The following is a 13,566-nucleotide window of genomic DNA, read 5'->3' as shown; positions in this document are numbered from 1 at the left end:
CATCAACTGAGTCAGATGAAGGTGCCCATCACCCATGGCCAGCACAATGAGTCCCAGCTGCCCAGAGCGGTAACACGAGCCCTCTGCATCCCCGTATTCACCATTCCTTGGTAGTGCTGCTTGCCAAAGCACGGACAAGTCCCAGAAGAGGAGCTGAGCTTGGCATGTCCTTGGAGAAAGCAACGTGGGTGACCTAGGGGAAGCAGGAATGGCTGCAAGGACAATGCTGGGGGAGGATGGAGGTGACACCACCACCTGCTTTGCGTCTCCCAGGCGGCACTGACAGCAGCCCCCAAGCCTGTGGCTGATTTACCTCAACCTGCATCTCTCAGCCTACAGAGCAGACCCATTTGTGCCAGCCTGACACCATGAATCCAAAACTTTCTTTTCTCTACAAGATGTAGACTCAGAAATACTGACACATATAGTGAATGCCATTCAGTAATTAAAGAACGACACAGAAGTGGAAAATAATTTATGGTGTTGTGGGGATGTTTTCAAACAAAAAATTATTCAGTTTTTTATAGAGAATATATTTTTGTTTACAAATGTATTTCCATTCCAAAACTACAATTAGAAAGCTTGAGTTTGAAATTAGGGATTTCATTTGTCCTATAAGGGAAACATTTGTTGACTTTTTAATTTATGCAGAAAAAAACTGAAGTTCCAAGTCAGCTCTACATGCTGCAGTTTTCTGTCAGAATTTTTAGCAGTACAAAAAGTTAATTGTTCATATAGCTCTTAAATATAAATAAAACAGAAAATAAAATCATTCTACAGAATGTTGTTTTTATAGGCTTGCATTTGTTTTTGTACTGTGTACATAGAAATACACACATAGCCTGCCTACAGTTTTTACATGCATTGCAGGGATTTCCTGGAAGATAACTTGTTTTTCTTCTTCACAAGGGTTCAGGTTGAGCGGTATGTTAAAATGAGCCTTATAAATCTTAATCAGAGCCCTCACTCCCAGAGCGCATTACGGAAATGCCTAAATACCACAAGAAAGGCTCTTCTCCCCGTGTTTTAAAGTGCTCCTGGCAGAAGAAAAGACAGATTTTTCTCGAGAAGGTCCATTTGTGTGCTCTTTTCAGACAGAAGATCCCCAAATTATTCTGCTGGATGTCCATCACCAGCCAGGGCCTGACCCTTTGGCGCTGACGAGCCGGTTTGCCATTCTGGCAGCTGAACACAAAGCTCAGGTGTGTTGCAGCGCGGGGTGACGCCAGCCCAGCAGCCACCCCGTGAGCACAACTGCTCTCTGCCTGCGCTTTATGAACACAGGGCACTTAGATTTCTGTTCAAGAACTTGGATTTCTATCTTCCCTTTACGAGAGATGCATCCCTGCAGGCCCCAAATTAAAAAATGTCCCCTACTAATTGGCTTTTTCTGCAATCTTTCCCCGCTGCCCTTCCCCCAGTGCTTGCACTCTCAGTGTAAGAGGAAAGACAGCACTAGGTACATGTACAGGGAAGCACGGGGCAATGGTGAGCGGCATGAAAAACAACCAGACCTGCACCATCCGTGCTAAATGCTGGCCATGTATCCTGCTGGCATCTCTGGTGAGGATGAGACACAAGGGAGGACAGAGCAAAGGTTTTGCTGATTTTTGTAGGAGTTCCTCCACTGTAGGAGGAAGGAAAGAGCAAGGGGTGGGCATGGCTGCGGATGGCGCTGCCAAGCTGAAATCCCCCGTGCCAGCTGTGCACACTCAGAAAGCTGCGTGGGTGAAATGACCATTGACATGGCCAAGGGGCAGGTGTCGGCCTTGCAGGGCTGGACCCTCATTGCTCCGCAGCTGCAGTCTGGCTGTGTGGGTTAGACACAATCATAGAATGGTTGGGGCTGGAAGGGACCTCTGGAGATCATCCAGTCCAACCCACCTGCTAAAGCAGGTTCACCAGAGCAGATCACACAGGAATGTGTCCAGACAGGTTTTGAATGTCTCCAGAGAAGGAGACTCCACAGCCTCTCTGGGCAGCCTGTTCCAGGGCTCTGGCACCCTCAAGGTAAAGAAGTTTTTCCTCATATTCAGATGGAACCTCCTGTGATTCAGGCTGTGCTGGTTGCCCCTCATCCTATCGTTGGGCACCACTGAAAGGAGTCTGGTCCATCCTCTTGACATCCACCCGTGAGATACTTATAAACACTGATGAGGTCCCCACTCAGCTTCTCTTCTCTGGGCTGAACAGACCCAGCTCTCTCTGTCTCATAAGAAAGGTGCTTCAGGTTCCTAATTATCTTTGTAGCCCCCTGCTTGGACTCCCTCCAGTAACTCCTTGTCCTTCTTAAACTGGGGAGCCCAGAACTGGATGCAGTACTCCAGAAACGGCCTCAGTAGGACAGAGTAGAGGGGGAGGATAACCTGGGTGTTTGCTCTGTGTCTGTGCTTTCTCTGAAAGCAATCCCAGCTGCACAGGCAGGGAGGGGGCCATGAGGAACCATCAGGCCCCTCTGCCCAATAAGCATGGTGAGCAAGACAGTTCAGACATCAGAAGACATTCGGTACTGCATTGCAGACATGGACAATGTTCTCAGAGGCTGAGAAACTCTCAGTTGTTTTAAGGAAAGTTAGACCAGACTCAAATGCAATAGAATCAGCAGAAAGGCTTCCGTACAGACTTCACTGGCAGATGGCACAGGTTAACAGATGCCTCTCCCGTGGACCAGACAGGGTGACAGGAATCATAGAGTCATAGAACAGTTTGGGTTGAAGGGACCTTCGAAGCTCATCTAGTCCAACCACCTGCCATGAGCAGGGACATCTTCAACCAGATCAGGTTGCTCAGAGCCCCGTCCAGCCTGGCCTGGGATGTCTCCAGGGATGGGGCATCTACCACCTCTCTGGGCAACCTGTGCTAGTATTTTACCACCCTCACTGGAAGGAACACTTCAGCTTTGTGCACACTGAGAAAAGAAGCAGAGTCAGGAAAGCATAAAGAGAAACAAATCAATATATTTCTACTCTAATCCTCTAGGAGAAAATAACTCCACAGGATCAGCTGAACAGACACTTGACGCGACCGCCACCAGATTATAAAGACCAAAGAAGGAACGTGGTCAACATGCAACAAGCAAACCAATATCCTGGTAAGTGTCCCTGGGCTACATGAAACTATTTCCTTCCTTTCAGCTGGAAGACCATCCAGAAGACCCACGCATGCACTCATGACCAGGGCCTAATTTTCTGGGTGTCCACATCCGTGGCCTCAGAGGCAGTGGGTGGTGCCTGCTGCTCTCCTGTGCTACTTTCCTTACTGTCCCCCACCTCTGAGAAGTGCTGACGTGTGATCTGGAGAACCAGCTGATGTTTCATCCAGGCTGATGCTACATCCCCCAGACATGGGGAGGGAAGGGCTGGTACCCCTCCCATTAGCACTGCCTGGGGCAGATGTGCACCCACATACTTGATACAGAGGTGTCGACTTGGCTATGCAACCCCACTCCATCCAGATGTTTCTCTCATGTATGTGGTACATCTTGCTTTAGAGACTGAGACGAGAACCATCCCTCCCTTTGAACGGCAGCTCATGTACAGCGTCAGAACCCTCATACTGATTTTTAAGTACCTTGCATGACACCGTCATGGGCAACCAGAGCTACCAACTGAACTTTTGGTCTGTTTAACACACCACAGGTGTGGCCTCAGTGCTGTTCTACCAGCAGCATTTCAACGGATCAGTCAAACAGTAGGGTGAAATCACCTGATTTCTGCCAGAACTGCCCAGAGCAAAAAATGTCCAGCACTTCAGGACTAGTCCTTTGTTGCAGCTCTTGTGCCCTCACCTCCATGGATAGTTGATAGTCTAGTTTTGGGAGCACAGGACTGCCTGCCTGGCTTTTCATGCTGTTCACTTTGCTGGTTAGCCGGAGGCTGCTCTGAGAGCAAAGGCAGAGTAAGGAAAAGATGCTGGGGAGAGAGAGGAGGTGGGGGGAAATGCAGCAGATTGGATCAAAGAATGTTCTTTATACTCCAAAGCATCTCTGCATTTAAGTATAAAAAGGATCCTTTGCATTCTCATATATCTAGTATATCTACAACATTCTGAGGAAAAAAAAAAAGATGTTTGGTTCAGGTTCAGCCAGAGATCTGAGTCTTTCCTTCCTACCTGTCCTTTTTGGGAAAACTTTTTCAGCTTCTACTGTGATTTTAATGAGCTCCCTCACATGCCATCCTTCTGCCCAGCACCAACAACCCAGGTACACATGGAAGGCCCAGGCTGGGCTGCTCAGGCAATGTCCATGCACTCCTTTGCTTTGCTTACAAGTTGTAGCAGTGATAAACTTGCTGCAGTCTGGAAACTGCTGCTTTTACCTGATCCGAGTATTTATCATCCTCTGTAAATTTGCAGAAGCATCACTGATGGCAGCATAAGGACCCATGGTGAGGGCAGCGCCCCAGGGCAGACAGAGCCCTGCTTGCTGCCTTCGTACCTCCTGCGCTCGTAAAACAAATGCGCTGGCAACCCCAGCAGTTTGCTGGGGAATCCTGTGATTTGGTGTGTTGTTTAAAGGCTCATTCCTGGAATCAAATGATTAACTGAGATTCTTGGCTTTTACTTAAAAACAATCAATTTCTAGCCCAAGAGAGAAAATGGAAATGACTGTAGCCACATCTGTGAAAGGCTCCAAAATAAGTAGATCACAATTGTTATGTAGCTCTTCTTCTTAATCTGACGGATTTTTTGCCAATCTTGTGGTATTTGGAGTCCCATCTCCTGGGTTTGAAACATGTGGGACTGGCAGCACTTGTCCATTCAAATCTCAAGTCCCCGCTGAGTGAGCCCGGGGAGAAGAGCAGCTTTTCAGGCAAGCCTGGGAGAAAGGGCTGTGCTGGGAGCTCAGCAAAGCTACCAGATGGAGCCATTAGGAAACTCTTGCATAAGGCATTAGCAGCAGGGAATCTGCTCCGTTTTTCTGGGAATAGCTTTGCCCAGGTTGCGGAAGAGGAGACAAAAAGTTAAAACAAAATAACATAGGGGCTTGGAGACACTTGGTTAAGCATTTTATTCCTGTAGGAAACAGCCAAGGCCAGAGCAGGTGAATTGGGCAACGAAGGCGCTTCTGCAAAGCGCCACAGCCTGGGGTGCCCAGCTGCCATACACAGCGCTGCCGGGGAAGACGTTTCTTCCCATCTGGAATAAATCAGAATGGAAAACATTTGAATTAAAAATAAAAGGATAAAAATAGCAATACAGAGAAAGAGAGAGCTTCGTCCTTAGCACAAGTACAGTCCATGTCCCAACCTCTTGTGCTTGTTTTAGAGCATGGTGTTGGCAGGAGCGGTGCGATGGTGGCTCTGGGGCTGCTCAGCAGCTCTTTGGGTCACCCCAGTGACTCCATAACCTTGTAGTTCAGCTGGACAGAGAGCACCAGCTCTAGCCAGATGGCTCTTCCCACCCATTCCTGTGCCATTCCTCCTCTTCAGTACCAGCATCGGAGAGCAAAGAATCCGGGTCCCCATGTCTATCACTCCTGTAAAAAGATGTTACTGTATCTCCAAAAAGCAGTGAGTGCTGCACAACGCACTAGCAAAGCCAAAGATGGGGCTAATCATGAGGCTCCCTGCTGAGCACTGATTTTCAACTCTTCATTTCCAGAGCTAAATTCAGTTAGAGGGCTCTCTGGGAGGACATGGAGGAGAATCTGATTGTCCCCGTAGGGGTGAAGCTGGGTGGACTCCTCATAGCATCTCTTGTCCCAGGGAGTGCCCTGCTTAGGTACTGAATTAAGATGCTAAGTTAGGACAGTTAGGACAGTTAGATTCTTTATAGTCAAACATCTCCTGCTTGGAGCCAGTTTGTGGAAGAGACTGCCCTCCAGGATAAGGTGAGCTTCTTAATTTAGGTATCTATGTTTATATTGATTAGGAACAAGTGACTCTGGTTGTGGAGTCATGCTTAGTGTTAATAATGATTTAGGAGGAGATTATTTTTAAGTACTTAAGGAAAAAAATAATCCTTTGCATCCATTACTAAATGGAAATAGCATATGCAAAAATTAAAAAAAAAGGCAGAAAAGGCAGAAATATATGATAATTTTTTTCTTCGGTTCCAGTCTGGAGGAACTGAACATCATTATGGTGAAATTTCAACAGGAACAGTATATTAAACAGCTGGTACTAAACATAGACTTTTAAAATATGTATGCGCACAATTTGTCTTCAAGAATTTTAAAAGAGCTGGCTGAGAGGTTCTCTAAATTCTTAACATCACTTTTTATTTAGTATTGAAACACCAAGATGAAGGACTGAAATGAATGCCACACACTGAGACTGATGGACTTGGAGAACGCTGCAGGCATGATCACAGTCTTGAAGCACCTGCACAGTACGAAGAAATTGGTGATGGACCAACTAATAACATGAATCACACAGATTAATATCTAATAAGATTTGATGGCAAAGTCAAAGTGAGTCAAATTGAGCCTGGTTTTGTTGTACCTATGAAGGATCAAACTAAGGCAGTGTCTCATGTCCAACATTGTTACTAAGCTTTGCAACAGCAAAGCTTCAGGACTCTGTTCCTCCTCTGGGAGAGGCTCAGGGAATTCCCAAACGTGGTGGTACCTCAGTAGCAAGCCCATTTGACAGTTTTTCCCATATTTTGGGAGCCACCTGAAGTGGTACAAGCATTTACAGAATCACGGAATTGTCGGGGTTGGAAGGGACCTCTGGAGATCTTCTAGTCCAACCCAACTGCTAAAGCAGGTTCATCAGAGCAGATCACACAAGAATGTGTCCAGGTGGGTTTAAATGTCTCCAGAGAAGGAGACCCCACAACCTCTCTGGGCAGCCTGTTCCAGGGCTCTGGCACTCTCAAGGTAAATAAGTTTTTCCTCATACTCAGATGGAACCTCCTGTGCTTCAGTCTGTGTGTGTAGCTCATACAACACCATTTGGCAAAGATTTCCTTGGCTGACCCACATGTTGTGTGGAGAAACATCTCCTTTTGTTTGCCTTGAACCTGACTTCTAGCTGCACTTCTTGTAGGGCTTGTACTGGAAGCAACAATAGCAAAGCAAATTAAGCTAGGGAGGAGCTGATCATGTGCAGAGGGGGGTTCTCGTTCTCCATGGTGCCATCTACACTGTGTGTGTTTAGAAAGCACTTGGTCTTCTTCAACCAGTCTCTCGGGGATTAATCCAGAGCCTTGCACTGCATAAGCAATCAGTGTACATCACATAAATGACATATTGTGGCCTCAAAATACTCACAAATCTGCCACAGAAGTACACTTGTGTTGAGGGTTGGAGGCTGAAGAGAAGGGAAGCCTCTCTCCTTGTGATTCATTTGTAGATGTCGGGTACAGGAAAATTCTTCACTGGGCAGAATTAGCCATAAATGGTAGATAAGTGATGCTGCCAGTTCATAATTTCTAGTTTTCTGAAGTTTATGTGCAGCAAATGCCTGCACATCAGGTATCACATCATGTTTGGCTCCCGTGTGAGCGAGTCACCTTCTGTGGGGGCAAACGTCCACAGTCCAGCTGTGGAGCAGAGCTTAGAGGAGGCATGTGGGCGGCACTCACCAAGCACAGCACCAAGCCATGTCCTCATGCCTGTGTGGCCACCACGTGGGAGGACAAGCAGGTCACAGGCTGGGCTGAGCTGTTCTCCCAGCACCTGTTTGGGAAGGAAGTTCTGTGTGCTGCAAATGTGTGATATGCAGTCTTGGCTCCTGCTGTCATCTGGACAGGCACGTCCAGGAGGAGTAGATACCACTGCTGTAGGTGTCTAAAAAAGATGGAAAAGTGGCATGATGATGGTACCTATCACTCCCCATTGTCTCCACAGGGAGCCAAGATGAGCCATGCCCTGTAAGGAAGAAAAATGCTGGATCTCCTCTGCCTCTGCTCACTTAGACAGGCTTTGTCCTGTCTAAGGTTTCTAGTGTGTCTGCAAAAAAAGGCAAAAGAATCTTCTCTCCTGCCCAGTGGTTCTGCCCGTCCTTCTCTGGTCCAATATTTCTCTTACAATGAGCACCAGTTTTGTCTTATCTGATGTCCTCTGAAGGGATGGGAAGACTACCAGTGGCATTATATAGATCAAACCACCTTCTGGATGAAAGGCATCCTTAAGGCCTTGAATAAATTGATGCAAGTCCTCTTAAGAGTAAAGTATCTTCTTCAAGAAATTCTGCTGCTAGAAAACTGGTTTTTTAACCTGTTTGTATTTTAATGACACCATGCACTGATGCACTCATGTTTGTTTTAACACTTTTGTTTTCTCCTTTCTAGGTGGTTCACCAGCTGTGAGTATGAGCTCCAACAACATGTCCTTATCCAACCCAATTTCAACTCATAGCATCATGCCTCAGAGCTCCAGCCTCATGTCCACCTCTGCTGGGACCCGAATGCCTTCTGTTCCTGCTGCTCGGAGTATGGGCTGCTACGGGAATCTTCCTTGCAACCAACCAAGTGCATACAACGTGACTTCAGGAATGAACCAAATGCAGCCACACAGAAACCAAAATCAAGTTCTACCTGGTCAGAATAACCCTGTGATGTCTCGACAGCAAACCATGACACAGGGGAACAACGTAGCGGCTTTTGGGACAGGGTCGATGGTCAGCTCGCAGCAAGTAAGGCCAAGCTTGAACCATGGAGCCACAGGTATCCCCGCGCAAAGGCCGGCCAACGTGATGATCACGGCTACTGCCACTGCCCAGAACTGGGCCCCGCAAGAAGCTGCCGTGAAGCAGCAGGATGCACTGAAACCCGCAGGGGTCCGTTTCCCCACCGGCACTCCGTATCCCAACCAGTCTTTGCAACGCAACGTAGGCAACCAGCATTTTCCTCAGCGTGCATTGGCACCTCCTAATCAGTTAACAGTGGGAGTCCAAATGAGGCCTCCTCCAAACCAAGTGCACCAGACTCTAAATGGACAATCTGCTGGCTCACTGCGAGGTCTCAGCATAAGACCGAACCAGCTGCGAGGACAGACTGTGCCTACCTTGAATCAGCCAGGAACAAGTATGACGCCTCCGTCATCTCTGCCATCAACCAGTTTCACATCTACCAACCAAAACTCTCGGGCTTACCAAGGAAGTGACCATGGCAATGACCTAGCGTTTGACTTTCTGAACCAGCAAGGTGACAGTATAGGACCTGCGCTCAACAGTGACTCAGACTTTATAGATTCTTTACTGAAAACGGAACCTGGTAACGATGACTGGATGAAAGACATCAACCTCGATGAAATTTTGGGGAACCACTCATAAGTGACAGTACCAAGAGTGAACCAGATGGAGAGGCAGTAAGGACATTAGCTTTCTCTTTAGATGTCAACAAACTGCTTTATTAATTTACACTCCAGTAACTGGGCTGTCCTTTAAAATACCAAGTAGAGTGACTGCCCCATTTGAAGAGTTGCTCTAGGAACAAAATTGAAGTCTCCTCCGGTGACACAATAATAAAAGTGATATTCATGCCTGCCACAAAGGAGTGAGAATGCGTGAAGGGTCTGTTCCCCACGTCGGTGCCCAGCGCATTGCAAACACATCGGTTCTTCTCACAGGGACTGTGTGGAAAAATGTGTTTAGCTTCCCACACACGCAAGCACGAGACAGTGGGATGGGTTGTGAAAAATCATTTCTCTGAGTGCAAGTAAGAGCCCAAGTGGTCCAAAACTCTTCAGTCGTCATGTTCACAGCCCTTGACTTCCTCAGGACTACTCAGCCCTGACAACATAAGGCCCTGTGTAAATCTCGTTGCATTACAGAAACTGTTTACTTCTACATAGAACAAACTCACATTTGCTTTCCTGATGATTTGGTTTTAAACCCTCTATATTTTGTAGCACACAAAGGGGTAAGTTGTCCCATCCACAGGAAGAAGGAAGCAGATCATCCAGTGCATAACTCAGTCTGCTCTGGCATTCGCCTGCTCCATTTCATCAGTGCTTGCAGTGAGTAGAGAGGAGGCTACTGTCCTGCCAGCAGCACAGTCATTTGGGGCACTGAGGGAAACATGAGATGAACTACACCAAAGCTCAGGATCCTCACTTTGCCACCTTGCCCTTACCCCAAGGACTCCCATGACTTAATGGACAACTTGAGTGAGAAAGGTGCTCACCATCTGACCCTCACCAACTGCTTTCCCAGTCCTGCTTACAGGATGGCAAATACATGAAGTGGCCCAACTAATACACTATGACAGTTTTCATCTTAACCCTCAGTGAGTGTCAGGTAATTCAGCTTGGTCCTCTCCTACAGAACAGGTTTAGCCTGGCAGAAATGCCAGCATCTCTGTGGAGAGGCTACCTTTTTGATTGCACAACACTTTAGCTCTATCCCTCCTTCCCTTTGCCATATGGGGGGAGCTGAAAGGGGTCCGATGGTGGCCCAGGTCCCCACAGCCTCTGCTGAGCAGAATACAAGAGTGCTGCCCCTGAAACTAGCATGCAGGCCAGTTGTAGCCACCTGGTTTACTCGCAGCAGGAGGCTCCACTCAGCCACAGCTGTGCTTGTAAATGAAACAGTATGGGGGAATATTTCTTGGCACTGGACTCAATCATCTGTTCTGGGTTTGGGAATGGCCCAGCTAACACTGCCCTGAGCAATTTCTGTGCGTCATTAGGGCGTTAACCAGGGGCCAGGACCGTTCCCATAGACAGTTTGCAGCCACCTTGCCATGGAGGCTAACAGAGAAAAGCAGTAAGGACACAGGTTGTTCCACACCGCTGACCTCAGTGCCAGGGAATAGTCTCAACTGTATTATATTTTCTCATATAGACTTGGTCAGTAAGGGCATCAGAAGGAGGTGCTATGTGACTATAAAGCAGCCCCACAGTGAGTCAGACAGGAGGAGTCATAGATGGGAACAGATCTTGCAATTCAAATGAAAATCCTGTTCTTTAAAATGATGTGATGAAGCATGTTTCACAGCCTCCTCTGAATTAGCTAAAACTAGATGTGGCAAAGGAATACAATGCCTACGTTCGCATGCCTCGGTGCCAAGAGGCATCGCTCTACCCCTTACAAGTGCTTTATTCATCCTTGTTAGGGGCAGTGGGATGAGTAGACTACTTGACAATAGCCTCTGCACTTATCTGACCTACTTCTCAAGAGAGGTTTTAATAAGGGTTTTCCAGTAATTTCACCCTGTCATTTCACGTGGGCACATTTTTTCCTGATGTTCCGGGAAGCATTGTCACACACACAATCACCAGCACCTCCAGGAAAGGTATAACATGGGCATTTAGCCAGATATGCCAGTTGAGGCAGGCTGGCCCAGGATGCTGTTCATTCCCAAACATGTTTGTCATAAGAGGGATGAGAAAGCCTGCTGCAGAGTCCCTTGTGCTGCCCCAGCTAGTGATCACTGCACACCCCTGCATTGTGTCATGTCGTGGCTCAGCTGCCTAGAACGCTCCCTCTTCTCCCCAGTTTTGGCTGGGGTGCATGTGGTCCCTTCGATATGCCAGCACAAATTTTTCCAAGTCATAAAGCAGCTTTTCAGTGTGGGTCAACTAAGTTTGGAGAGATACAGAGAAAGTCGAACAAATGAGTCCCCTATAAATTCTGCAAAACTGGACTGAAATAGTAGCTAAGTGAGTTTGAAGCAGAGGAAAGATGGGCTCCCGTGTCTCACACGCAGGCGCACAGCCCGTCCACGGGCTGGTCGGCAGTGACTGCTGAAGCTCTGCAAGGAACACACGACTGCGATGCCACTAAGGCCGAGGCTGATTTATTCTCACCCTGAGCAGTGGGCGCTGAAGTCCGTTAACTTCAACTACCCTCACATGTCATTGAAGAAACCACCGCTGGTTTCTGTGTTCAGACCAGACTGTTTTCCAGATCCTCAAATGATGTAAAAACAAACGTTCAGCTGAGGAGCTGGTTCCAAGACTTCAGGAGATCATCTGGTGGTGGATTCAATGCTGAGCTTTATCCTGTCAGCCTCAGCCTGAGGCGGAGAAGACCCTGGGCTGTGAGTGCCATCACCAGGATCAACATTTCACCCTGTCTTAAGCAAATTGAACAAAGGCAGAGACCATTTGCAGTCCTGTAAAGATATGCCTGATGCATTTGAAATGTGAGCTTCTGAAAGACTCTTGCAACCAAAACTTGAATCCAGTATCATTTCTTCAGAACATCTGTGTCTGAACGGAGCTAGTGTCTTTTTTCTCTTTCTTTGCAATGGCTAAGTGCACTACCCTTATAGTCTATTTTTCATCATTGACTGGGCACTCTTCACAGTATTGGGTTGTAAATATAAAGAATTATTTGTTTTGTAAACTTTTGTAAAAAACCCCACAAAAGTAATAATATTTTGGTAGGAATAATAAAAATCATATTATTTGGGTTATATTTATACATATGTGAAATAAATATACTATCAAAAAGTTGTATTTTATACAAAAAAGTCAGCGGTTACCTTTTGTATTCTATATACAAAGTTTTGTATGATACTATTGTTTATTTTTATCTGCAGACTTCAACTTTGGATTTTGGGGAGGGCAGAATGGGATCGTGCTTAAATAGCTGGGCCTGACCCCAAGCTCACTGAAACCAATGGAGTCTTTCCATTGCCTTCACAGGGCTTTGAATCAAGCCTTTAAATCACCTTCAGATATGTTTGGCATCTGAAGTTCTCTGGAAACCTCAACATGAAAACATTCCAGGTTTCAAATTTTTTCCCTGAAAAAGGCTTTTATTATTATTATTGTTATTATTATTGTAACTCTTGGGAGGCAGGTGGGACCTATGTAACTGTCATGTCCTTGTTGCATGTATGTCTGCTTTATATTTTCCCCATATTATAAACCAGTGTTTCTCTATACAGACTGAAAAGAAAAGTTGCTGTACAGAAATGTTTGTGTTTATGCATTTTTACATGTGGCTGTATATACCTCCTAGTACTATGCAGTGACACTTATTTGACTCCATTTATTTTTCACCTAAACATGAATAGTATGTTTTTCAGTAGCTATCAAAACTCTGCCTAGTAAATCAATCAAAATTATCCCAAGTGTCTCTTTTCTTAATATGAACTTTATAATTAATGTCTGTTAATTTAACTGCTCATTCATCTGAGAAAATTACAGGGATATTTTAGGAGGAGGTGAGAAAAATGTGCATCTGGCAGCTTCTGGGAGCTCAATCTGCCTCTTTGCAAGAGAGCTGTGATGTTCTCCTACCGACTGAAGCCATGGTTTCATTACCAGCAGCGGTTAACAAATGTGGTATTTTAGCTCCTGGTGAACGGGTTGGTGTAGTCTTGCAGCACAGTAATTAGCTGAAGTTAAAGCAGAGAGATAGGTACCCCAAGAGCTTTGTGCCCTGAGAGGGCTGGCCAGGTCCCCAAGCCCATGCCCTGCCCTGGAGATATCTGCCCCTCTGTCCCCACCAGCAGAGACCCCTAATGAGATGCCAGAAATAAGGCAACAGGCTTTTCCTCCTTCCCTCCATGCTGACCTCACATTACACCTCATTTTAGCCTGAAGAAATTCCAGCGTGTACCAGATCACGTTGGGCTGCGGATTGTTTCACACAAGTGTCCATTCCACCAGGCTATTTCTAGCAGGTCAGCCCCAAGGAAGTGATGTCCCGTTCCTCAAGAGGC

General features: G+C 46.5%; 1 protein-coding gene across 1 annotated transcript in view; it reads left to right on the top strand.

Annotated features, from left to right (window-relative positions):
* The window catches only part of MAML2 (mastermind like transcriptional coactivator 2), a 218,429-nt gene extending 205,463 nt beyond the window's left edge, over positions 1 to 12,966 (top strand). Inside the window, exons 4-5 of the mRNA XM_065043416.1 lie at positions 2,980 to 3,091; positions 8,239 to 12,966. Coding sequence (XP_064899488.1) covers positions 2,980 to 3,091; positions 8,239 to 9,221 — 1,095 coding nt within the window. The 3' untranslated portion in view covers positions 9,222 to 12,966. The remainder of the gene's footprint in view (positions 1 to 2,979; positions 3,092 to 8,238) is intronic.
* The last annotated feature ends 600 nt before the right edge of the window (positions 12,967 to 13,566 follow it).

This window comes from Columba livia, chromosome 1 (assembly GCF_036013475.1).
Source record: "Columba livia isolate bColLiv1 breed racing homer chromosome 1, bColLiv1.pat.W.v2, whole genome shotgun sequence".
NCBI lineage: Eukaryota > Metazoa > Chordata > Aves > Columbiformes > Columbidae > Columba > Columba livia.
Note: the sequence above shows the minus strand (reverse complement) of the source record. Positions and strands in the feature narration are given on the sequence as shown.